Raw genomic sequence first — 27,178 nt, 5'->3', positions numbered from 1 at the left:
AGAAATCTCATGCTTACTTTTTGGTTTAGCAACATCGTAAAATTCGAGACAGCCTTACATCTCGAAACCTCGACCGATCGATTTGGGCACATTGCCAAAGTTTCGATCGCTCGCTCGACCATGTTGGATTTTTGGAGGTAATGCCGTTGTAGGTAATGTCTAGAGTCCCTTTATACCCAGAGTTACGACAACTCGATTATCAGCTGACTGACAGCCGGCCTTGGCTGGCCATGGAGGCCGAAACGAGTGCACCCTAACGAACGATATTGAGGGATAAGGATCAGGAATCCTGCGATGTATGTCACACAAAAACAACAACATCAACAAATTGATCAATTAAAAAGAAAATGAGATTGGTTTGTGAATAATTTCTTGATCTATTTTCATTTTGGACCGATGGAAATAACAATTTACTCTTGATAAACCACAATTAGGTAATATTTTCATTGTTCTTGTTCACATACGAGGTACCGCCATCTTGGTGCACTCGTTTCGGCCTCCATGAGCGAGAACCAATCGGAATTGGATTTTTTTTTAGGCCACTTTCAGCCCAACCCTGGCCCAACCAAAAGTGAGTTGTCGTAACTCTGGGTATAAAGGGACTCTAGTAATGTCCTGCCGGCAATACTGCATTACCTCCAACGGCATTACCTCCACAAGACTCCCCTGCGATATATCGAATCGATTGTGGCACTGTGACCCAAGAGGGGTTGCGGCCAGAAGCCGACAGAGAGCGCTGAAACTCATACAATGTTGCCAGTCTGTGGTTTATGATGTGTTGCTTGTTAAACGTCGAAATGAAGGCGCGAAACCTTTCAGCAAATGCCCGTTCTTCTCAACAAGCCAGTTGTACGGTGGATTAATCGCAATGAAAATTGAAGGCGATACATTGTTCAAAACAAATAGTTTTCTCGACTGACCCCTTTAGTCCACATAACTCTGCCGAAACGACCCCGAACTGTGTTGCTTTTCTTGTGTGAGTCGCTTTGTTGATCTTAGTTTGATTTTCTCGGACCGATAATGGCCCAGCCCATATATGAAGGATATCAATGAAATGAAGCGATATTTGGACTCTCTTAATAAATGTTCAACGATACTACAGAACATGAATGATCGGATGGAAATGCCGAGATTGTGGCAGTTGGTCGATCAGTCCGTCGACAGCAAAATATATTCCCCTGGTCTCTGCTAGAGTCCCTTTATACCCAGAGTTACGACAACTCGATTATCAGCTGACTGGCAGCCGTCCTTGGCTGGCCATGGAAGCCGAAACGAGTGCACCCAAACGAACGATATTGAGGGATAAGGATCAGGAATCCTGCGATGTCTGTCACACAAACACAACAACATCAACAAAGTGATCAATTAAAAAGAAAATGAGATTGGTTTGTGAATAATTTCTTAATCTATTTTCATTTTGGACCTATGGAAATAACAATTTACTCTTGATAAACCACAATTAGGTAATATTTTCATTATTCTTGTTCACATTCAAGGTACCGCCATCTTGGTGCACTCGTTTCGGCCTCCATGAGCGAGAACCAATCAGAATTGGATTTTTTTTTAGGCCACTTTCAGCCCAATCCTGGCCCAACCAAAAGTGAGTTGTCGTAACTCTGGGTATAAAGGGACTCTAGTCTCTGCTCTCATCAGCCGGTAAAAAAACGGTGACGTTACGTCCCCCTGCGGTTTTGGGCGTTGGTCGCAGAGATGTTAAACTTCATGAGTTTTTATTTTTTTTATTTATTTATTTTTTTTTTTACCACTTCAAATAGTGCATAAGGACCAATCCTTGCCCTTTATTCCCGTCCCCCTCCAACCCCTCAACCAGTCCCAGGCAACCATTGTTTGAGACTATCAAACTCGGGTTGTCTGGCCGGGAATCGTACCCGGGACCTCCCGATCATCGAGCTGGCGCTACAACCATTACACCATACTGCCGTGCTAAGGAAAAACGCCGTATGAACCTTTAAGCGTTGCCACATTTCCTTTGAAAAACACGAATTTCCTGGTAAACTCATAAATATTTTCCCTCCACTTTTTCACATAATTTCGCTCTCAATTCCACCGAAAAGTCCTGAAAATTTCAAGGGAAAATATTCATGAATTTCCTCAAAAATTAACATTGTATCGAAGGAAATTTGGCAACCCTTGAATGTTCATACGGCGTTTTTCCTTAGCACGGCAGCTTAGGAGGCCGACTATTACGAAATTTCATTCAAAATTCAGTACTTACAGAATACTAATTCGAGGAAGGGGATCATACAAAACGTTACGTTTTCTTTCTTCTTCTTTTTTGAGTAGTGCAGACGTATGTCACAGGTGGGTTATGAAGATGAGAAAGAGTGAAAAAAATTCTGAATGGGCTGGGCAATCTCTGCTGAACACTCGACTCCTCGAGACTCCACAGTCCACATGATGTAGGCAAGACGTAGTAATTTAGTAAAAGTAGGCAATCAACTTAACAACTTGTGACATCCAACGTTTGTCATGCCTTTACTTACTTTTATTGGTGCTTTTCCCTGGTTGTCAATTAACGTATTTATTTTTGTTGACGTTTTGGTCCCTAGTGCGTTCGTAGCATTCGTAGGTATTTTGTTGCACTACCCCCAAGGTAGATTTACACAGGTATGGACAGAACTTAACAACTGGCCTCTGATTGGCTCTCCAGCGGCCCCTTAACGTCAGCCATTTTGAATGTTTTGATTATTTTGATTTATTATGTTCGGTTTATCGTTTGTCAAAATTTTGTGGGATTTTTTGCACAATTTTGATAATGCGATATTAATTTTAACGTTTAAACGCACAAACGTTTGAATGTTAATTTGATTGTAATTTAATTAAAAAACGGGCCCCTTAACCTACGTCACGTAGTCATGTGACACGTACTGAGGCTCATGGGAAATTTTCAACTTTTCCATACCTGTGTAAATCTACCTTGCAGTACCCCCTAGACATTCTATATTCTACGTAGAAAGTAGACATTTTGGATGGATCTTATTAGTTACTGGTAGTTCTTAAGCTTAATCCATCAAAATACAATGCTGTAACTAGCCCAACTGACCCATTATCTCAGTATTGCCAGTCTGGATCCAGTGGGCTGATTATTGAAGCTTTGGGCAGGGATACCTGGTTGACAAGACAAGACAAAAGGGTAATGGAGTTATTTGATTGGCGGGTGTAACAGCCCGGTCAATTAAGATCTGCCGCAAGTGCCAGCGTTTCTCTTCTTGGAGCAGAATAGTTGACTGGTTGTTGGCTACCAAGGATGAGGTGCCTAGCCAGTCAATTATTCAGCTTGATAGGGAACTTGTTTCATGAATCTCAGTTAATTGAATGTGATAACCCACTGGTCACGTCTCCACCGTCCCTGAGGACTCGTCTTGTCCACAGGCAGCCTAATTGTTGAAATTTTGTCTTTGACTGGTAGAATGTGAAATGGAACAAACAGCTTCTCCATGTAGAAGGGCGCTTACTCACAGGCCACCACCAATTTATAATTGCAGTCTTCATATTGTTGGTAGGTTTAAAAACATATTTAAACCCTCAAACTCACTACCATGTTGCCACATTATGCTGAACGCTAATGTTTTAAGAGCATTACTGAGCATACTTATAATCAGGCTCTTTTACACGTATAGGGATGCTATCACCCTCAATTCAATTTTGTCAATCTGTTTTTTTTTTGTAATCTGTCACCACAGAATTGGGGAACAGGAACTGTATAAGTCTAAAAAAGCCGTTTTTTTTTTTTTAATATCACACGCTCTAAAGTGTTTAATCAAGTCTCTTTGCTCTGTGTTCGGATCAGGGTGACTTCATATGTACCAAGCCTGACCTGGTGGGCTGAGTTTTCTTGTCCTAGTCGTCTGCTGATATGAAATCAATCTATTGAAAGTGATCTGAAAGAACCTTCCATTTCACCAATGTATTCTTTCCTTGGCTTTCCAACTCGTTTCTTTTCAACAGCAACTAATTGTCCGCTTTCTTTCAACCATTTTCCGTAGCTGTCTTTTATCAGAGATTTGAGCTGGTCTGAAAATAATATAATCAGTACATGATTTACTGTGTGTATATCACATCAAAAACAGGAAAAAACAAGTGTACAATCCCTGGAATGACTTTTCGAACGAAGACAGGCCCTTTCATGTTTTCCATAGACACACACCACATAAGTATAGGCACTACATCCTCACCTGTAGCAACGGCTATCAAATAGGGGGACAGGGGAGGGGCGGGGGAATAACTGTTAAAAACTTGTATACATTTTGAATAAACAACTTCTAAAAGAAAGGAAAAGTATGAACTCTGAAAAGGGGCGGAAAGGAAGGATCGAGCTCATTGTTTGACGTTTAATTTTAAACCATGACCATTTGTGTGCAATCTTCCTGAAATGAACAAGAAAAACCACTTAAAATGGCCCGAAACTGTATGTATCAAGGTGGAGAAATGGTGCTACGTTCTCACCATTTCGCGAGGAGAACCAAGTTGAGAATTTCCAAAAATTTCAGTTAGAGTCAAACAAATTTTAACTTTAACATGTATCAGTACAAAATGAGAGGGGAGAATGTTCAGCTCAGGCAATTTGCATTGGAATATCAAGTTGAGGTCACGCCGAGAAAATAGCGTTTTAGGAGGTCTTTGTAGACCTCACCAGTAGATCACACTCGTCAGTAAACAACTTGTTCACGACAAGTGCTCACTTGACGAGTGCGATCTACTGATGAGGTCTAAAAAGACGCCTTGCTCGCTCGCTTGAATAGCGTTTTGGATTTCTCAGTCACTCGCTGAGAAAATGTTGGTTTGCTCACTATAAAACAGTACGACTGCATGGTGCAAATGTAACAACAAAAAACATTGTTTGTAACTAACTGCTATCGTAGGGTCTTTATATTTAAAATACTTTCTCTTTGTCAAGGCATTGCGCATTGGTAGAAAAATTATTTTAAATAGAGTGTTCAAAGTTCTCCTTGAAGTTTCAAGTCCTGAAAACACATGGAAAACATTTTCAATACCCCGCATAAATTTTTAACTGTCAGCCAGCATAAAAGGACTTCAGATCATGAGGGAGGCGAAAGTTTCCAATCCGACCAGCGTACGCGTTAATCATATATTAAAAAATCTCAGGGCCAGACCCTGGATATCGTTGGAGTGGACCTTCGGGATCATTTATTCGCACATGGTCAACTTCATGTCGCTTTGAGCAAGGCTAGAGAAATGAAAAATGTTTGTTTGGTCACTAAAACGGAAGAACTGCATAGCAACAACATAAAACATTGTTCAAGACGAACTGCTATCGTAGAAACCTGCATACATATAGGGTTTCCCAAAAGTACTACACTTTTTTTTTTGAGCGAACGGTAGCAGATATCTAAATGCGGTTTGTGCAGAGTTATTGTTCTAGTAAATACCGATAAAACAAGACCAATCTGAGCTCTCTAAGTCAAAAAATGACTAAGTTACAGTGTTTTGAAAATGACATGTCGAACTGACCCCTTCAGGATTTTTAGCATTTTTTTCCTGAAAAAAAAAAAAAACCGAAGAATTTAAGATCCAAGTGGTTTTATTAAAGTAATTTTACAGAATCCTACCAAGATCACTAGCATTTACTCTTCTTCACTGGACGACTGGCCTTTAGTTTCTTTTTTAAAGTACCATCCTTCGACACTTTCCACACAGCGCCGCAACCGTTCTTCCCACTTCTGCAAACATGTTTTTTCGAAATCTTCTTTTCTGAGGTTGTTCAAGAAAGTTTCAACAGCTCTTTTTATTTCGTTGACGAATACTTAAACCTCTTGTCTCTTAAGCCCTTCTTCAACGGAGGGAACAACCAAAAGTCGCACGGACCGACTGCGCGAGATCCGGGCTGTAGGGGGGGGGGGGGGGGGGGGGGGGGAGTGGGTGGGTGCGGAAGACAGAGAATCCCGTGTTCATCCATACTCCATAGTGTACACTGTACTGGGCCGTGTGGGGGCGGGCGTTGTCGTGGTGCAGGAGCCATGTCTCCTTCATCTCTGGCCACTTCTTGGCAGTGTGCTCACGTAGTATCATCAGTATAGAGCTGTAGTACTCCTTAGTAATTGTCTGTCCCAGAGGGACAAAATGTTGGTATATACCATCCCTCGACGATCAAAGAATGCAATAAACTAAAAATCCTGGAAGGGTCATCTCGACATGTCATTTTCCAAACACTGTAGCATTTTTTGACTTAGATCTCGGGTTGGTCTTGTTTTATCGGTATTTACTAGAACATTAACTCTGCGCAAACCGCAATTTGATACCTGCTACCGTTCGCCCGAAAAAAAACGTGCATTACTTTTGTGACACCCTATGTATTTAATACTTTCTCCGGCCGCCATTTTGAAATGGTTTGAGATATTAACTTCGGGTTTGCACTTTTGAACTAGGTATCACAAGGGCGGTCTTCCTATTTGAAAAAAAAGTTTGGATCGCCCCCCCCCCAAGGGGACCCCCTGAAAATTTTAGGAGGCCAAAAAGGAGCTCCTTTTGACCTAGAAACATACCCCAAGTTTCAAATCTTTACCTCAAGTAGGCGAAAAGTTAGAGAGGATGGAAGGGACTTGTGGATCACCCTGTGTATATGAGAGGATTATAATGTAGGTATGTATAAACATGAAACTTTACCGCTGAGTTGTCTTGTAGAAGGGGCCTCACCACCGTAGTCCTTCGGTAGTATGCTAAGAGAGAAAGTTTCTTTAAGCGTATCAACTGAAGTATGCAATTGTAACTAGAACAAGTAAAAAAATAAAAAGGTATATTTAATTATCTAGAAAGTGGTATCTAATATCTTAAGTTTTGATCCTCGAAAGTAGATTTTGCTATGTGCGTTCATATTTCGTGGATACCTGCAGGATGCGCGTAATTTGAGCTGCTGGTGCCTAATTTAACCTTGATCAGGACAGATGGACGTATTTATGTTAAACGGAACTAAGCGCCAAATGGAGTTCCTTTTGAGGATTTTAGAATCCCGGATAGCGCGCTCTGTCAAACGGAACCAAGCAAGCGGCATGGGAAAGCATTGCGAGCATAGGACGGAACGAGCATCGCGTTTCGCAACACCCGCCAATCCAAGCCCCCTCTCCCTTCCTCCTTTATGGCGCTTAGTTCCGTTTAATGGAAATACGTCAAAATGTGTGACGATACCTAAAAAATCCTCTGGTAAAGTCGATCAGCATGATATTATAATGTGAATTGGCCAATTCTCCTTCATAACACCAGTATCTACGATGTCATATCAGCATAATGCAAACATGCACTATCCTCCCGATATCATGCTGGCATCATAGTGATATCATACTTGTTTTCCCTGTCAGCAAGTTATCATACTGATTCAGCATGACATTATGCTGCCCAAGTAGCATTTTTCAATGGAAAAATTTATACATTTGAAGTTAAGTTGCGATTTTGTACGCTTTTTTGGGGATAAAATCGCTAGAAACATCAGCAGCTTAGCGATTAACCCTTAATCTTGCTGTAGTTTATCTTTGTAAAATCGCGTTCGTCAATATTAAAATTTTATCCCGATTTTTTGTTCGATAATATTGTGATTAATCGCCATCGATAAAATCGCGATTTTATTGCAAATCCGATGAAATCGCAATTTTTAAACGGATATTATTGCAATAAATCGACGTGACTTAAATCGCATTACATTCTTCGATCAAATCCCAACTTATCGCGATCACTGCTTTTTGGGTGATCGACTGTAGCAGGAAAGGTCCAAACATTAATTGATAGCTTCAAGACGTTATAGAGATTTTTATTAATGTTTTCAATCTTGCTATCCGCAGTAAAACCGGAAAATCGCAATTCCGAGACGTGGATAATTTTCACAATTTAACAGTAAGTTTATCGTGACGTGCCAGCCGTGAAAGGACCCGCCGCGCAATTCCCGTTAGGATTCAACTTCATACATCGATGGTCTAACTTCCAAACCTTGCACCCCGGTTTGCGAAGTTGCAGACTTCCTGGCATTCTTTACTCTGAGATAGGGAATCACTCAACCTCGGTTCTTCAAAACTTCCATGATTTTCACCTTTGTGCGAAGTAAATTCTGTCAACCTCAAGGAATATATGTTTATTGCTTTCTTCTCCTTCAAAAAAAATGAAATAGGAGCGGAGACTTTCAAACAACGCAAACGAAGTACGTACGCTGGGAGTTACACCGTTGATATGAAGAAGATAAATACAAGATGCACGCTCATGATACAGAATGACCTTTTTTGCCATCGTTCCTTCGTATGGAAGCTACTAAATATTTTTGTTTGGTTGTTTCTCTCTCCAAGACAAAACCCTCTCGTAGACAACTCTACTTCAACAAAAGTGAATACTTAGATACCTTTCAGTCACGGGTAAAAATCGAAAATTATCTAATTTTTGGTGAGAGTGGGGGGGGGGGGGGTTTATTGGTGAGGGACTCGCTAAGGGAACTTACCATCTGGATCAAATCACTTTCCATGAAAGGTTTTACTAATGCTAAAATCTTATCAATCAAAGGTGCTGTATTTATCACTTGGACGGACTTCAGTCTAACTGGATGACATTTCTGAAAGGAAAAAGTAAAAAATATTTTGACAAGCTCAAAAAAATTATGAAATTGGTTTCAAGATGTTTCAAGCTAGCGAAATAAGTGTACAAGATGACTTTACTTTATAGCGACGTATTTCAATCATGACGTTTCAAAACTTCCGTTCTTCTAGTTTATCAGGAAGAAGAAAAAAAATAAACTAAGTAAGGGGCTTATAATTCTGACCAAAATAAGAGCGGAAATTTTTAAACGTTGTAATTGAGATGCATAGTTTATACTAAGTTGACTGACCGTAAGTTGTCTAACAAAGAAGGAACGCAGGGGCCGTCCATATATTGTACGTCACCCATTTTTGTCAATTTTTCTAACCCCTCCTCCTTTACCGTATCCAACAACCGTCATCCACTGCTAGACCCCCCTCCCCCTAAAAATTGCCCCATCTTTAGCGTACCCCCACCCCCTTTCGGGGAAAACTCAGAAAATCGATAAATATCAGTAGATATAGTCAAATTTCAAGCAAGTATTTTCAGCCTTTTATAGGAAAGCTTACGACATCCTTGGCTTGACCCCTTCCTCCGTCCTAGGCGCCTACCGTCATCCACCGCTAGACTCCCCCGCCCCCCTTCCCTTACTCGAGTGACGCAATTTATGGATAGTCACATTTCCGAAAAAAATTAAGCAGGATCAGTGATTTTAAGCTGAAGAAGTAGGTATGTAGCATTCTCCTACCAAAAAATTAAAGCCCTCATATATACCTAACTTGCAGCATTTTAAATATGGATTCAATGAAATTAATTTTCACTGAGTGGTAGGGGAAAACTATAAATATATTTTTCCCCAGTAGATAAGTTATCATTTAGTATTACTTGTTGGTACCTTTATCCTGTTCCTCGAACACCGTAACCATTAGAATGTCGTTGGAACAGCTAGAATTCGATTAAACGAGGAATGGGGGGGGGGGGGGGATAAGACGCAAACGCCCTATTCTAAATTTGCGCAAAATACAAAGTAAAACGCACCATAAAAAAACTGCTCAGATGTAGTTTGAATGAAAGAATCTGAATTTACCGGTCGAAGTCAATGACCCGGGCTACGTTCGGTTTCTTTCAAAGAGTATCCCTGGGTAAGGGCACCAAAATGCCCCTCCTCACGGATTTTGCATTTAATGGTCTAAACCCTTTCAGGAGGTCCTAAAAACATGGTTTTGGGCAATTTTACCCTCCTGACCCCAACCACCCCCCTCTTCTAGCCCCGAAAAACCCATTTTTCGGGGAATTTTGGGGTATTTTCACGTTTTATTTCATATCTCCCGCAATTTTCAATAAAAATGCACCAAAATTTCACCAATTACACATCTGACCAGTCAAATTCTTGGGTAAAAAATCAAATTTATCGTACCTTATTTAGACCCTTAAAAAAATTTGTAAAAATCGTCAATTTCCAATTTTTTTCAGATTTTAGCGGTTTTAAAAAAAATGAGGACATACCAAGGACACATACATTTTGCCTTAAAATGTAGGTAATATACCCAGTTGTTACCAAAAAAAATTTCAAGCCTTCACGCGTGGCGCGTCCCACCGAAAAAATGGTTTTTTTTGGCGCCAAAACGGTTAAAATGGCTCTTTTGGCAACGGTTTACTCGCACGCTATCAAGATAGAAACACTAAGATCTCTAATTTTTGGTTTCAATGTTTCAAGAAGCATGCCCTAGTATCGTCAGAAAAGGTTTCAAGTCGATCGAGTCCTTGCGCCCCACGTAAAGTACCGGTTTTTGGCGCCAAAACTGGTCAACATTGCTATTTCAGAAGAGGTTACTCGCGTAGGGTGGCCCTTATTTTTGAATTTACGGAATTTAAAGTGCGGAACCTTGCAAATGGTTTCATTTGATGAGAAAATAACGGGGAAAAAACAAAAATTGCGAGAAAAAAAAAAATGTTTTAAAACGCGCCTCAAAGAGCCTAAAGTTCTGAGCGTGGCGTGCGAAGACGCGTTTTTTCGTCATTTCGCGAATTTTTTCCCTCCCCTAGAAATGTTCCTACGGTTTTGAAATTTTTAGAGGTTATACACTGTTTAAAGTACTTTACGAGAAAAATAATGCAATTTACATAGCTCAGTTTAAAATGCTCTTTTATCCCCAATAAAGAGGCCACGTCGAGTGATTTTGCCGATTTTCCCTTACAACCTCCCCGCACCTTTTTTCCACCTTTAAATTTTGGGGCATCTTGGTGCCCTTACCCAGGGATACCCTCTCTAACACGTACACAAGTACTTAATGATTACGCACCTGAATGTAGACCATGAACTTTTTCACAGCCTGTAACTGCACACTGACTCGGGCGAGGTGGCCAAAAGAGAGACCATTCATATCGAATACAACAATGTAGCCTTCGCTGATGCCTCTCTCAGAGATCACAACATCGTTCCAAGCGAAGAAAGTTTTTAGAGCCTCCACGAAGTTAAATTTTGAGGTATCAGTGTCTTTCAATCGATACAAAAGGACTTGGTAGCCTTCTTTCGTACTTTGGGGTAGCATTGCCATATCGCTGAAACAAGCATAATATTTAGTGATATCGGAAATGTCGAGGTTTTTTTTTTTATTTTTATTTTTTTTATATCACTATTATATTGATTGTCAGATTTGGTGACCACAGACAATGTCTTTCAAATATATTTGACACCAAAGCGACATGTACGTCTTTCATCAATACCCGCACTCTGAAAGGAAATAACAACGCTGATCAGCGATTAGGTGCGTAACAAATTAAGATTCACACTTTAGAACTGCTTTATCCGCGCACGGTGTTTAATTAGCTTGACGAGTCCCGTAAATCGTTGCACCAAATTGCCGAACCTGCTCTTCCATACAGGGTTATCCAGAAGTCTGGGACCCCCCTTATAACTTTTGAACAAAAAATGCTAGAGATTTGAAATTTGGGGAATGTTCCTAGGTCAAAGGGAACTACTTTTTGGCGTACCCAAAATTTTGGGGGGCGCCCCCCCCCCTGAGGGGGGGGCGGACCCTAACTTTTTTTTTTTCAAATGGGAACCCCTATCTTGTGATACATCATTCGAAAGGGCTTAAAAAAAGAAAACTTTTGGCGCAAACCGATTGTCGATACCTCAATTTTTAACAAAATGGCGGCCAAAAAATGGCGGCTCATTCAAAAGTCTGGGCCTCCGCTCATAACTCATGAACAAAAAATGCTAGGGATTCGAAATTTGGGGAATATTCCTAGGTGAAAGGGAACTACTTTTTGGCGTACCCAAAATTTCGGGGGGCGACCCCCCTGACGGGGGGCGGACCCTAATCCTTTTTTTTCAAATAGGAACCCCTATCTTGTGATACATCATTCGAAAGGGCTTGAAAAAAGAAAACTTTTGGCGCAAACCGATTGTCGATACCTCAATCTAAAACTATAAAGGAGAGGCCCCAATTTTGTACCCAATGTTTCAGCGACTTCCCGAAGGCGGATTTCCTTGAAACTTTGTACGCATGTGCGGTTCGTGCTGAAGGGGTGCAATTCGTCGTCCGATTTTCGAAATTTTAATTCTAAGGGTTGAAAACACGCTAAAATAGGGTGACTCGTGTGTTAGAGCGGTGTTCCGCGATCGATCGTCGTCGTCTGGTCGTCGTGGTTTCCCTTCTTTTATTGCGTCTCGATCAGCTGTTTTTTCTGTCTAATTTTGGAGATTCCGAACCGGAGCAGTGTTGCCGAAATCACGAAATCTGTAATTTCACGTTATATTTTCATATGTGTTAAGAATGTTCTGCGTTCATTCTTGAAAGTTGATGTAATTAGAGGATTGTAAATTGTTCGTTCTCGGTCACCTGATGACTCGGCTGCCCGAGGCGTTCGTCGTCATGGATATTCGTCGTTTATGAAGAATTCCGATTTTTTCGTACAGTGCGCGTCGTCTTTTGAATTTTGTTAATATTTGTCGTGTATGAAGAATCCCGAATTTTTAGTAAAGTGCGCGTATTCGTTTTAATATTGAGAATGGATCGGAGTCGAAAACGTGGGCGTCCGGCGAAGCGTGGCAATGTTTCTCGCAATTTATCCGCGCGACGCAAAGTGCGGCATGATGGCTATCTCAGTGAGATAGATAACGTACGACGTAGGGGTGAACAGGGAAATAACCTCAAATCATTTCGGCAGAGCACTGATAATATTATCGAAAATGATTATCCGGAAAATAATTTCGGACTTTTAAATGTGAAGTGCCAGTATTGTGATGGAAAAATTATTGAAATTTTATTTTTCCATCGAGAAGCTGGTCATCATAAAACTTAAATTCTCCATAATTTTTCGTATTCGATAAAAGAAAATTTGGTTCAAAATTTAAAGTCGTAAATTTGGATTGTTTCTCATGGAAGAGATGATTTAAGAACGGAAATTTTGAAACACCGCAACGGAGATACGTGGTTTCGCACTTCAGTCGTGCGATACGGACATCCATCAAGTTTAAAAAAATGCATCAAGTCCCCGTCACCGCCGACCAACGCGTTTGTCGATCGAATCAACTACAGGTATTATGCGTAGGAGGTCAAAACGCCTTCAATTTTTTGAACGCAATACGGACATCCGTCGAGGTTGTATAGTTGTATCAAGGCGCCGTGACAAACGCGTCCCATTGTTTATCGCTACATACGAATATGATTTGAGAGAGGCCACTTATTATGCCTTCAATTTTATACATACATATTTTTGGGCAAAATGAGAGACGACGTTTCTCCTTTTGCGACGTTGCAGACGTCCTTAGAAATTTTATTTTTCTTTCGAGAAGCTGATCAACATAAAACTTAAATTCTCCATGATTTTTCGTATGCGATTGCAGAAGATTTGGTTCAAAATTTATAGTCGTAAATTTGGATTGTTTCTCATGGAAGAGACGAATTAAGAACGGGAAATTTTGAAACACCGCAATGGAGATACGTGGTTTCGCACTACAGTCGGTGCGATACGGACATCCATCGAGTTTAAAAAAATGCATCAAGTCCCCGTTACCGCCGACCAACGCGTTTGTCGATCGAATCAACTACAGGTAGTATGAGCAGGGGGTCAAAACGCCTTCAATTTTTTGAACGCAATACAGACATCCGTCGAGGTTATATAGTTGTATCAAGGCGCCGTGACAAACGCGTCCCATTATTTATCGTTACATACGAATATAAGCTGAGAGAGGCCAGTCATAATGCCTTCAATTTTATACGTACATACTTTTGGGCAAAATGAGAGACGATGTTTCTTCTTTTGCGACGTTGCAGACTTCCTTAGAAATTTTATTTTTCTTTCGAGAAGCTGGTCAACATAAAACTTAAATTCTCCATGATTTTTCGTATTCAATAGCAGAAGATTTGGTTCAAAATTATATGAGCTTTGGAAGCAGATAGAGATGCAAAAGCCATACAACTGTTGTACCTCAAAATGTTGGTCATGAAAATGGGTTTGGAGAAGAGGTCGCGAAGTTGGTCTTCGATTCCAGGCTCGGCAAGTCTGAGAAGACCATTATGACAGCATCTGTTAAAATGGCCGTTCACCTCCTCTTTTTTGAAATGCAAGGCATCACAATACTGGTACTTCACATTTACAAGTCCGAAATTATTTTCCGGAATAATTTAATTTTTCCAGATTATAAATTTAAATTGTTATTAAATGATGATAAATTCAAAATTCCAATTCCAATTTCCAAAATTTCAGAGCATGTTATATCTTCTTTCAAAATTTATTGTCAATTCAAGTTGCTATTCAATTAAAATAAATAACTTAACTACTTTTTTAGGTCTAGCGCAAGATCTCAAAATGTCTGTCACACTCATGATTTTATATTTTTTAAGTTTATTCTTTTGTATGATTTTTCATTTAATGTTTTTAGTGTAGAGCAACATCTCAAAATTTGCCTTTTTTATTTATTGAAATTAATAAATACATCTTCTTACAACAGTTATTTATTTTTTAATTTTAAGACTGCTGAGTCTATAAATTACTACCATATTTACAAAATTGATACTCGCAAACATGTTTTTTTGTTTTTGCTGATGGGTACAACAACAGCCCCCACATGTAAAAATATTTTGTAGCTTCTGAATAATTATATTAAAAAATATAAATATGGGCATAATAGGTATAGTAAAATATATTAATACAAAAGTTATTGTTATAACATGGTGTAATTTCATTAATGACGGTTTATCACCGTGCGAAGCACGGGTTGGTTGCTAGTTTTTAATAAAATGGCGGCCAAAAAATGGCGGAAATGCGTTTTTTGGTTATTTACCGTCGGATTCGCTTTAAACTTGGTTTCCACAGGTTTTCGAGCACGAAAAAACAAATACGATATTGGATTTGCAAAATACCCGAGCTTTTCCAAGATGGCGGCCGAAAAATGGCGGGAAAATAAGTTTAAATCGGAATGTGTCAGATTTCCTGTGCGGTGCTCTCAGCCAGTTGAAAATCGTGTTTCCTGACTTGTCATTTCAACCACCCAGGACTCACCCCGTGGTTTGGTTGTTTTTTTCGTGCTCGAAAACCTGTGGAAACCAAGTTTCAAGCGAATCCGACGGTAAATAACCAAAAATCGCATTTCCGCCATTTTTTGGCCGCCATTTTGTTAAAAATTGAGGTATCGACAATCAGTTTGCGCCAAAAGTTTTCTTTTTTCAAGCCCTTTCGAATGATGTATCACAAGATAGGGGTTCCTATTTGAAAAAAAAGGATTAGGGTCCGCCCCCCGTCAGGGGGGTCGCCCCCCGAAATTTTGGGTACGCCAAAAAGTAGTTCCCTTTCACCTAGGAATATTCCCCAAATTTCGAATCCCTAGCATTTTTTGTTCATGAGTTATGAGCGGAGGCCCAGACTTTTGAATGAGCCGCCATTTTTTGGCCGCCATTTTGTTAAAAATTGAGGTATCGACAATCGGTTTGCGCCAAAAGTTTTCTTTTTTTAAGCCCTTTCGAATGATGTATCACAAGATAGGGGTTCCCATTTGAAAAAAAAAAGTTAGGGTCCGCCCCCCCTCAGGGGGGGGCGCCCCCCAAAATTTTGGGTACGCCAAAAAGTAGTTCCCTTTGACCTAGGAACATTCCCCAAATTTCAAATCTCTAGCATTTTTTGTTCAAAAGTTATAAGGGGGGTCCCAGACTTCTGGATAACCCTGTATGTAGTGCGCAGCAGGGGCGGACTGGTAGTCGAAAAGTTAGGAGGCGACCTAAATGTGGGGGCCCCTCCGTTCGTTCGGGGACCCTCTAAGAAGGTCAGGGGGCCCTCCCTCGGAAAATTCTGAAAATTTCACACTTTTTAAATGTAATTTTAAGCATTATTGGAGTTAAATTCTACAGTACTTGAACCTCAAAATAACCCATTCTCAGGATTCTTCGGGGGCCCCTTCATCACATAAGCTTTAGACGACCTTTCATGTCTCTTAGAGAAAAATTTTCAAGGATTTTGGGGCCTTTTAGTGACTGAAAAGGATAGGAAAATTACAACTCTACAGGGAAAAAAACAATGACTCGAAACAGATTCGCCGCGGGGGCCCCTTCGGGACCTCTGCGGCAAATTATTAGGGGGCGATCGCCTCCCCGCCCCCATGGCCAGTCCGCCCCTGGTGCGCAGTGCATCTAAAGACTTGTAAAATTAATTTCAATTGAAAAATTGCGTAGCTGAAATCGGAAAGTTTGTTTGAAAATTTTGCTAAGAATATAATCTGTTGATTTTAAGATTCTTTTGTTAGGTACATATATTTCCGTCGGAGCAACGGGACCTCCGGTTGTCTTCCAAAGAGATCCGATGAGGACATAATTGACGCGACTTCCGTGCAAGCGCTCCAGGATATTTTTCTCTGTCGGTACCTACAGGGTCAATATTTGAAAGTTTTCAGTGTTTTTGCCACGAGTGTTGTAGAATTAACCTCTCTAAGCTATGGCATGGTTGCACCATTTTTATTTCTTTATGTTATTTCTGTCTCTTTTTTTTCCATTTTCATATTTGTTTGTTTTATTTTTTCGTATCTTACTTTTTTATTTCATTTTTTCTTTTTCACATTTATAATTATTTTAATTTATTTTTTTAATTTTATTTTTTCTATCTCATATTTTATATATTTTTGATCTTCATTTTACAATTTTTTCATTTTTTATTTTATTTTCCATTGTATTTTTTTTCGTTATTTATTCTTTTATAATAAAGTTTGTTCTTGCTTGACTCCATCACAATTAATCTTCACGAGTCAACTATGACCCGTGAAAACGAATTACAAAATTTTGATTCGCGCAAATGATATGCATAGGATTTCACTTACTAGAGTTCAAGCTGCTCCAGAAGTTTATTAACGTCCCTATTGTCGAATAACTCTGGACACTGACCTCGAACGGTGAAGTAAGCATCGATATTGTCTTTTGCCCGCTCTGGACGGTAATAGTTGCAGTGTAAAAACGTGTATACAAATTCATCTGTAAGCAGGAATCGACAAATTATCTTCAAGAAGGTGATCGCATGCGGCATGTCAACATAAAAGCATTCAATAGAATTAACCGCGATAATCGCGGAGAATCTGATGGTTCACACGGCGTTCTTCCATAGCACGGCAGGATTGTCCGTTGTTCAAACGATCCGCTGAGGGACGGTTTCTTTTAGCATGGCCTTCGGTTCTTTTGAACCGAAGTTAAGTGAAAAAATGCGCTACTTATCATATTCCTTTCGAATGTTAAAGCAGTTTACAAATAATTTACTTTGAGCCATAAACAAAAAAAATCGGTCGAGCTCCCGGAAAATAAAGTTTATTTAAAGTGCCTCAGCCCTGAATTGTCTGGAAATGACTGATTCAGAAGCGGGGGCTAAATGGACTGCATTTTGCAATTTGGACCTATAAATTCCGGCCCGGTTTAAAAACAACGTATGTGCCATTAGTTTCCCTATGCACATAAGTGTTTTTTCAGATGAGCCAGAATTTATAGGTCCAAATTGCAAAATGCAGTCCAAATTTCGTCGGTCCTCCACAACCGGTGTACTCGTATACACTTAGGACGAGTCTCGACTGCACTTGAGTTCCGCTCAGCAGCTCTGATTGGCCAGGGGTGCGGTTTGGGCTCATCGACAGATGTTGCGCACCTCCGTGTAAAAAAGCCGACAAAATTAGGGCCCCAGATACCTCACCATCACAAATGGAAATTTAGTTCTTGAAGTTGCAAGATCAAAGGATGACAGAAAGAATTTTTTTGACCCCATCACCCTCCACCCAGCCGCCCTCCCCTACATATACAACTTGTACCCCACCAAAGCATCAAAAATCGATCATTATGTCTAGTGCCCAACTTAGCAAATACAACATGACACGAGTCTTCGAATTGGTTTACCTGACAGAGGAGGTATATGTGGCTGATGTTTCAGCCAGGCTTTAATACTTTCTACTTCAGGAACATATTCTGCGGGAATTGTGATATCCCTCTTTAAACAAGGATACTTGAGCTTCATTTTGAGCGTGCATACAGGTTGGTGTAAATGCTCTCAACTAAGCCTGAAACAAAGAAAAAGGTACAAGGTTTTTAACAGGAATTTTCAAATATTAGGAAAAGTGGATGGAACTTAAGCAAAATATTGAGTTATTTTCAAAAATTATATATTTAATGATTAAATTATAGGCGCATTTTTAATTTTAGCTTAAAATTGTCATTCTTACCGGGGTTCTCACACGACCTCCCCCCCCCCCCCCCTTGAACTCATAACAGACAATGGCTGCAATCATTAAAAAATGATTGAACATTTGCTGATATTTGACAGGAAACCAGTCTTTACCCAAGTAGCATTTTTCAACGGAAAAATCGCGATTTTATCGCCGATAAAATCGCAATTATCCTCGATTTTATCGGCGATAAAATCGCTAGGATCATCAACGTCCAAGCGATTATCTTCAATCTTTTCGCGATTTTATTGCGATTTTATCGGCCCGAAAAAATTGCGATTTTATCGCGACGAGATCGAGGATATTCGCTCAGATGTTGATGATCCTAGCGATTTTATCACCGATAAAATCGCCAAAAAAAGGGGTTGACGTTGTTAGCCGATTGCCGTTAGGTTCAGCCGTCAGGTCCTTTGACGAAGACGAGCGTAAAATCCCCGGAGCCTATGCGGGGACTCGAACCCCAATCACTACGGCGAAGGGCCAGCACATTGCCACTATGCTATGGCCGCTATTTGATTAACGAGTGCGAATTGAAGCCTCTTATACATGGATCGGCGCTTCGCAGCCTTACAACTAATGTCTTTGCGTTGACTGACACCGAGTTTTCATTGGATTTTTTTTTTTTAATTTTCCCTCCTCTGTATTTTGTTTCATACCTTGAAATACGGTTGGTAAAATAAGGTTCTATTGGTAATCTCATCATTCTGTCTCTGTAAAATTACCAATAATAGTGAGATGGCAAAGTTACCGATGGACCTTGGTAAAAACGCCAATACTTTTTATCGACTGTGGTAGAATTACCGAGATAAAATGGTAAAGTTACCGGGAATTGATTACCAATAAAGGTGGTATTCTTACCTGAAAAAATCAGTAAAAATACCGGTTTTTAGGTAAGCTTACCATTTGTAACATTACCAATAATTGATAAAAAAAATATGAGATAGTTAAGTTACCAACGGAGCTTGGTAAAAGCGGCGGCGGTGGCATAGAAACATCTTTTGTATACGTCATTCATGCATTAGTGGACGTTGATGAATAATTGCAATTTATTGCAATTTTATCTCTATAAAATCGCGTTCGATAAAATCGCGATTTTATTGCAATTTTTCGCGATTTTTCTCCCGATAATATTGCGATAAATCGCCGTCGATATAATCGCGATTTTATTGCAATTTATCGCGATTTTATTGCAATTTATCGCGATTTTTTATCCGATAATATTGCAATAAATCGCGACGTCGATAAAATCGCGATACATTCTCCGATTAAATCGCAATTTATCGCGATCACTGCTACTGGGTATAGACCTCAATCTACCATGAAAAATTTCAGTTCTAAGTATTTCATGTTGAGTCATCGCATAGCCCCCCCTCCCCCCATTTCGTCCCCACCGTTAAAAGTGTAAAGAGGCATAATAGAGGGGTTTTGCTGAAATTCTGTAAGAAACCAGTCGCACTAGACCTCTAAAAAATATCAGCGCAAGAAGTTCAATTTTACTTGAGTAATCGCGTGTATGTACAAAATCTAACCTCCCGCTCATTCTGGCCCCTCTCGGTACACAAACTAATCAGCGTAATCGAACTATTTGTTTATTTATTTTTTCATTTAAAAGCTCTTTTAAGGGACTACCGATCTTGAAAGTTTTGTCTCAATAAGTTCGAAATTGACTGGCACCTGAAGCTCTGAAAACTGAAATAATCTCAAGTTGCCTAAAACACGCTCGAGGTCGGTGTTCCTCACACGGTCCTGTCCATAGGTCCCACCCTGACGGATGCATAGTGGTTTCTTTATTGCTTGCCCTATGAGCATCAACAGCTCTTTTTAGCAATAGTGTAATTTTCTCGGAAAATACACAAAAAACAGCGTTTTAGAACGTGCCAAGTGCCGCTCAAAATCATACGTCATGGATTTAATTTTCTTCTTTTACTCGGATCATTTAAACCTTCATAAAAACTCTTTAAAAAAAGTGCTTTCTTTGAATTAGGAGGAAAACGGATTAAACAACCTAATTAGGCTTCGAATTTTTTTTTGCCATTAAATAAATATTCTGAACAGAATTAAGTCGACACTCAAAATACTCCTCATTCATACCTCGTTTCTCGAGTTTTTATTGACACATTTGCTCACATGCCGGTTTTCCGCAGACTGTTTTAATTAGCACCAACTTAATGAAATATAAAATATTGACACAACATCTCGTAAAAACTCTGGACAAGCCTGAAAAACTTGCAAATATTCTTCTTCTGCATGGTTTAAAGTCTTTTTTCTTGTAAAATCCTGAATCTGGGCTAGCCACTGACATTTTCTTCGATGTAAATGCGCCTCTAATCATTTTGCTTGTATTATATAACAATCTCTACCGTGGTGAAAGGATTTTTACTGACCGACTTTGTAATTTGCTGAGGAATGTGATGACGATGTCGACTGATTTTCGCCCCTATTCAGAGGCGCGTATTCGATGTTTGCGTTTTCCTTGCCTTTTAATGGTTTGGTTGTCGGGAGATTTTCACAGTGAGTAAGAGTTATTAATGCTCAGAGCAAGCAACAAAGAAACCACTATGTATCCGAAACAGAACTGGATACAAATTAAAAAAGAATGCCGACTATATACAGCCGTCTGATCTGCAGCAGTCTTGAAGAGAGGAGGTCCGAAAGGGGGTCAAGAGTAGCCGAAAATGAAGGTCCACAAGTGAGCATTCCTCTTTCGCTATCATAAATCCGCCTTCATTCAAATTCACACCCACAGCTGCCAAGTTGCTCCCTTAGCGTAGTCCCTAATAGCGCAACTCAGGAATTATGCATATGTATAGTATATGTATTATATAGAACAGGCCATTTGATAGATACATATCTTATAGTTTACTCCATCATCATCGTCAATAATATTAACTTCGAAGGATTCCACTTTTCAGTCGATTCCACTTTTTTTCTATTTCACTCGAGAGTTTGCCAGATTATGCGATGAATGTGAATATTTTACATGGATTTGAACTGGGAAACGTGCTGAAAAAACAACTTATCTGGCAACAAGTCTGGGAGAGACGAAGGGCTGCCTTCCTGGGAAAACCCCTGATTTAGCCGGAAATGTCAATAAAACGGTTCCGTTTGAAACATCAAATGTATACTAGGGAAAGCTATTTTAAAATAATAATTGCAAATGGACACAGATGCTACGATAAAGGAAAAAATGAAAGGCAAAGGCAATGAAATGAAGATATAATTACCTATGAAATGAGAGAGAATAAAAAAAAAAATCAAAGAAATTTATTTGCAATGAAAAGTCGAGGAGAATTTTTGAACGGGAAATGCAATTACAGTCTGTACTTTTATAGATTTTTACTCATAATACATATTGGAAATTCCAGAGGTCTCTGTGAAAACACAAGAAACATCGTAACCTCTAAGATGTTGACTATCTGCCTAGGCATTTGATAAAATGCGTGATTTGATTATTTGCCTTTATTAATTGAAAAGTTTAAAAAAAAAAAATCACTATCGTTTTCCGAACTTTGCCCAAAATTTGGGGACTTAAAAACGCAATGTTGAATTAATTTTGAACTTACCGAGATAATGTTGAGGTAAAATAAGGGGAAATTGGCTCATTTCGCGGGGAAATCGTATGACTTTTGAATTGTCGCATTTGGGGGTCCGATTCCCCCCTTAAAATTAGTTTGAAGTGATTTCTGTGATTTTTACTTAAAAGTGCTTACAGTTTGGTAAATTTTCCCGTTTTAGTTTTTCCTCTACGATAATTTAAACCGGAGTTATGATTTTTTGAAAATAGGTCAAATTTTATCCTTGACCTATCATAACTAGGTCAAAAATTAAGATATCGATCTGCGGTTCGCGCCAAAATTCTTAGTCTTTTATGTTCTTTCCAATGATGTATCACTAGATAGGGGTTACCATTTGAAAAACAAAGTTGAGGGCCCTCGCCCCCCCCCCCCCTGAGGGAGGGACAAAAATGTTGAACCCCCTATAAGATGGTCCCCTTTTGAGATAGAAACATTCCTAAAGTTTCCTTTTCTATCTCTAACCGTTCAAAAGTTACACCGGGGGGGGGGGGGGGTACGGACTTTTGGGACACCCTGTATTAATGATGATGATGATTTTGATTATACGTAAAGTATATCGGGAAACCTTTTCGTCATTTACTAAAATTCACGTGTAGTAAATGAATTCACAGTTCTAATACAATCATTTTATTTGACAACAACAAAAAAAAAAATAAATAAAATAAGGAGTTATGTCGTATGCAGGACGTGTGTGATTAGGGGTGACGCGTGGTCCGGGTGAGTGAAGCAAGCACTGCTTGCTCTAAGATTACGCAGATTTTACGATTCCAGAGAAGTGGTTTTTATGATTGTCTTAATGATTCAGAATACGCGGAAAATTGAAAAGCTTACGAAACACATCTTTGAAGAAAACGTTCTGAAAACTTTGAAAATCTGGGAATGTAGGCAAAGAGCCGGCCCCTTAGTGCTCACAAATAACCCAAGTAGCATGGATTGCAATTTCATTGCAATGGATTGTGAGTTGATTGCAATTTTTGCTTGTTGCCTATACGTTCATTTGAAGGCGCTTAAAAAGTTGCAATTTTATTGCAATAAGTTTGCAAGAAATGTAGATTATGCTTGTTGCCTAACCTTCTTTTTCAAGGCACTATAAAGACTGCAATTTCGGTGCAATCATGTTGTAACAAATTCACGCCATGTGCCTGGCATCCAATTCTCTAGTTGTTTTAAAGTTTTTTCGACTTAAATGTCTCACCTACCTAACCCATATAGCCCAACATATTTTGAAAATATTGTCACCTTTATCAAAATATTTTCATGGCAATATTGTAATTAAGATATTTTCAAAATATTTTTAAAACATTTTAAAGGAATATTTTGAAAATGTTTACAAAAAATATTTTTAAAATAATTCAAAAATATTGCCTGTAAACATGCATATTAAAAATATTCCTTATGAAAGTTTTGAAAATATTTTAAAAATATTTTTTGAAAATATTTTTAAGTTCTCAAGTTAGTATGTGGTGTAATTTACACCGGTGTAAATTTAGTGTGAGTACCTATTACGTGATATCGAAAAAAAAATCAGACAAAAAAAATATGAAAAAAATAAATAACACGAAAAAAAATAAATAATAGGCAAAAGAAAGAAGCCTGAGAAAAACGGCGTTAATCAAATCTATGATGAATGTTGAGTCACGCACTGACGCAATGCATGCGATAACAGCCTTAACAGGCGTGATTTCAACCCTGCTCATCATCAGCTCCCTGTAGCTCAGTGGAAGAGTGCTCCGCTATGACATTCGCGGGTCGGGTTCAAGCCCACTCAAGGGCGTCCGGTATTTTATGCTGCTAAACGTCGTAGGACATTAGGTAAGCATGGGTTCGAATTATTATAATTTCCCCGGAAAATTTAGGGGTTGAAATTTAAAGGTCGTCAATATTGAAATTTCTTTGCAAAAAAAAAATTGCAACTTTTTTACAATGAGGGGGTCAGATGTTGTAAAATAATTGCAATTTTCTTGCAAGAAAGTTGAAATCATCTGGAAATTTTATTTCATTTAAATTGCAATTTTTTCGTTGCAAAATGCTACTTGGGAATAAATAAAGTCAAGGGAAATAATCAAGTTGGTAAAGCAAAGAAAAAATGTTTTTCCCTGAACCTGTATCAGATTTTATCCCCGACGAGACTGAAAAAAAAAAGTTTCAATCAAAATTAAATATTTGGCGGCGGGCTGTTCCTGAGTCTAATTCCATAAGCCCCACGCCCATTATGAGTATACGACGGTGGTCGCTACAGCTTGCTCTATCACCAAACCCTCTGCGTGCCTCTGTTTAGTGATAACTTACAGCAATAAGTACGTCGTATTGTAAATATAAGTAAAAAGTAAAACAAAATTTTCTTGACACACACTCTTGAATATCAGAAGATTGTGATGTGAATACTTCGTAAAAAGTAGCAACATAATGAGCCTGAAATTGAGTCACAGGATTCCTTCAGATACACCATCGATGTGTGACTGAACGCAAAGAACCTATTGTGGAAATTTTAGACAGAATGCTGATGCCTTCTTCAGTAGTTAGGAAAAAATAAAATTCAACAGAATTTTTTCATGTAGTAACGGCCACACCCAATCGGCTCGAATTTCTGCGAATTATTTCATTAAATCCCAGCTTGGCAATTACTTACTTCAGTATCAAATACCTGAAAACATTATAATCACGTTAAAGAGTTTCAAGATACAATTATATTCCCCTCAGTGGTACTGATCCAGCCGCCTTAAATGAAGGCGAGCAAAATGGCATTTACTAGATTTTTCCGCCCGCTGGATCGACCATTGTTCCGTTTGAAACATATATTCTTACATGAAGATGTCCTCATCCGTAAACAATTTTGCCACCGTTTCAAAAAAAGAGTATAACTTTTTCCCGCAGATTAGAACGGGTCGTCAGAATAAGGTATGTTGAGAATTGCTCGATTACATGCTAGTATTCACACCTTCCAAACCCTTTTTTTTGTAATAGAAGGTTTTTTGTTTAAAAAAATCGGCCATAAGACGATACCGCATTGAATCCGTGGGTGGAACTAAGAACTTTTCGTGAGAGGTAGGGGTAAAAGGGCACCTCATCAAGGGGAGTCTAAGTGGCAAACAAATAACATCCTACCGAAAAGGATCTAAAAGAAGGATTCGTCGGGCTTTCCTAGCATTAAATTGGGTGGGGGGGGGGGGGTTCTCTCTCGAAAAAAATTGAATTTCTGAGTCGTCGCCGGAGAACTTTTAAGCTGTTACTACCGAAAAGTCAATCCAAGCATAATTTCGAAGATGGAAGATATGTCACGCTCTCACTCAGCGAATCTCTCGCATTTTTTGGGAGGGGCCGAGTAGATCTCTGGGGGAGGCAGGTTCCCCACCCCTTCTATTTTCGCCCTTTAATTGAATCTTGTAGTAACTGAGCATATTGTATTCAATTACTTGCATGACTTTATTAATTTTAATTTAATTATTTTTTCAAAAAGCGCAAAATATTCGTGAGACAAGTAGCACTACAACATTTTGTCTAACTTCTGAATAATTAACAGCATACCTACCTATTACGTCTCATTTTCATCAAATTGATGGCCAACATGCGGAACCACGACACCACATATCTCCATTGCGGCTTTTCCAAATTTCCACTCTTACTCTATTTTTTTCAAAGAGAAACGAGCTAGCTTTAAAACTTGAAATTTTTAAAAAACATTCTACCGACAGAGCAAGAAAATTGAATTGTTCGAGCGATTTCGTTGACCAGTCTTCCGAAGAAAAAATTAAGCATGACAGGAAGTCTGCAACGTCGCAAACGGAGATACTTTGTTTCGCCTGGCTGCGATTTTTCTAGTTTCTAGTAGACCTCAGTGATACAGCTCGTTATATACTTTTTTTAAAAAAAATTGCGCTACTATCAACCTCTGTTCGAGTTTAAAAATTAAACCAAGAAAGCTCGTTAGAAAGATGCAAGTAATCAGAATTCAAGATTTCATGTACGAAATCGCGAGTAAGAGGTAGAAATATTTAATAAAAAGTAATAAGAGAGCAGACAGGATTTTTGACGTATTCATCTTGTAAATACTACTCCATAGTACTATCCTTTCGGACTGATTTAGGCACTCCTGTTGTACGAGTGTATTTTTTTGTATTGTAAATTTTTCGTTCGTGCTCCGTGGGCGACAGGCTGTTCTGACACTGTCAAAAATTTGAGTAAACCCGTAAATGGGAAGTCAATAAAAGCCGGACATATCTGATTAGCAAAATTGATGTAACAGCGCGAAAATTATTTTATTTTGCCTTAACTGACAACGAAGGAACTTTGGAGGTTCGTCGTTCGTGGTTACGCAAAGTGCACCCTGACCCAACTCATCGATGAAAAAGCGTCGTTTAGTGTGTGCTAATAAAGGGAGTCAGCTATGATTTAATATGTTTTGGACGAATTGAACCGCGTTAAGCAGAAAGGAACCAAGCCACATTCGCCATAGACAAATTTAGTCGGGCAATTTAACGTTTTACTCGCAAACGGATGTGCCGAATATTGTGAAAATTTCGGTGAGTTTTTCGCATAGGTAGTACGAAACAAATTCCCTAAAATTTGCAAAGGAATCCGCATAAATGCTCTTTTGCATCAAATTGAATTGCCCTGTTCAATTTGGCAAAATCTGATGTGGCTTGGTTGCTTTCTGCTAAACGCGGTACAATTAGCCCTTTGACTTGCTATTTCTTTTTATCATTTGTGCGTTTTTCATATCGGATGTGAACCTTATCCTCTGGGAAGTAGAAAATCATGAACGATGACACTCTGTGATATGGATCGCAATCGAAATGTCAGGTCTGATCAGTATTTTTCATGCTAACATTTCATGAGTCACCCATTAAACTTGTTTTTCTTCTAGTAACACAACGTAAAATTTACACCAAATTTAAAATATTGTAAAAATCTTGTAAACATGTGTAAACTAGGAAAATACGTGAAAATTACAGCTCATTCTTCAACTTTGTTCTACCTCATTGCCTATATTTCGCGAACATTTGAGCACACAGAACTCTTAATCCCTGATTATTTATGACTTTTTTTCGTAGTAGTTCAGGTACTTCTCACAAACTTGTAAATATTATCACACGCAAAAAAAGTGCGTATCTCTATTGCCCACCGCCGCACGGTGGATCGAGTCATAGGACAGGCCGGACATGGCACATCACGCGACTTGGTTTGCTCATTTACGTAGTGTTTTCGCGCATAGAGCAAAGTAGGATACATGATTCTTAAGTATTTTTCGTCGCAGATTTCAGTTTTGATGACTATTTTACTGATTATTGGGTTTAAATATGTATTTTGGCACAATTCCAGATGAATAGAGAGATATCGTTAAACAACAGACAAGTTTAAACTTTCTACACTTATTTCAAGC

General features: G+C 39.1%; 1 protein-coding gene across 2 annotated transcripts in view; it reads right to left on the bottom strand.

The window, feature by feature from the left end:
- Positions 1-3,738: 3,738 nt before the first annotated feature.
- The window catches only part of LOC109037811 (alpha-tocopherol transfer protein-like), a 37,686-nt gene continuing 14,246 nt past the window's right edge, over positions 3,739-27,178 (bottom strand). For both annotated transcript variants that reach the window (XM_019052632.2, XM_072296222.1), the window contains exons 2-7: positions 17,898-18,058; positions 16,844-16,994; positions 10,833-11,091; positions 8,456-8,566; positions 6,646-6,748; positions 3,739-4,035 (exon numbers count right to left, since the gene is read on the bottom strand). In XM_019052632.2, coding sequence (XP_018908177.1) covers positions 3,884-4,035; positions 6,646-6,748; positions 8,456-8,566; positions 10,833-11,091; positions 16,844-16,994; positions 17,898-18,015 — 894 coding nt within the window. In that variant the 5' untranslated portion in view covers positions 18,016-18,058 and the 3' untranslated portion in view covers positions 3,739-3,883. The remainder of the gene's footprint in view (positions 4,036-6,645; positions 6,749-8,455; positions 8,567-10,832; positions 11,092-16,843; positions 16,995-17,897; positions 18,059-27,178) is intronic.

This window comes from Bemisia tabaci, chromosome 2 (assembly GCF_918797505.1).
Source record: "Bemisia tabaci chromosome 2, PGI_BMITA_v3".
Classification (NCBI taxonomy): Eukaryota; Metazoa; Arthropoda; class Insecta; order Hemiptera; family Aleyrodidae; genus Bemisia; species Bemisia tabaci.
Note: the sequence above shows the minus strand (reverse complement) of the source record. Positions and strands in the feature narration are given on the sequence as shown.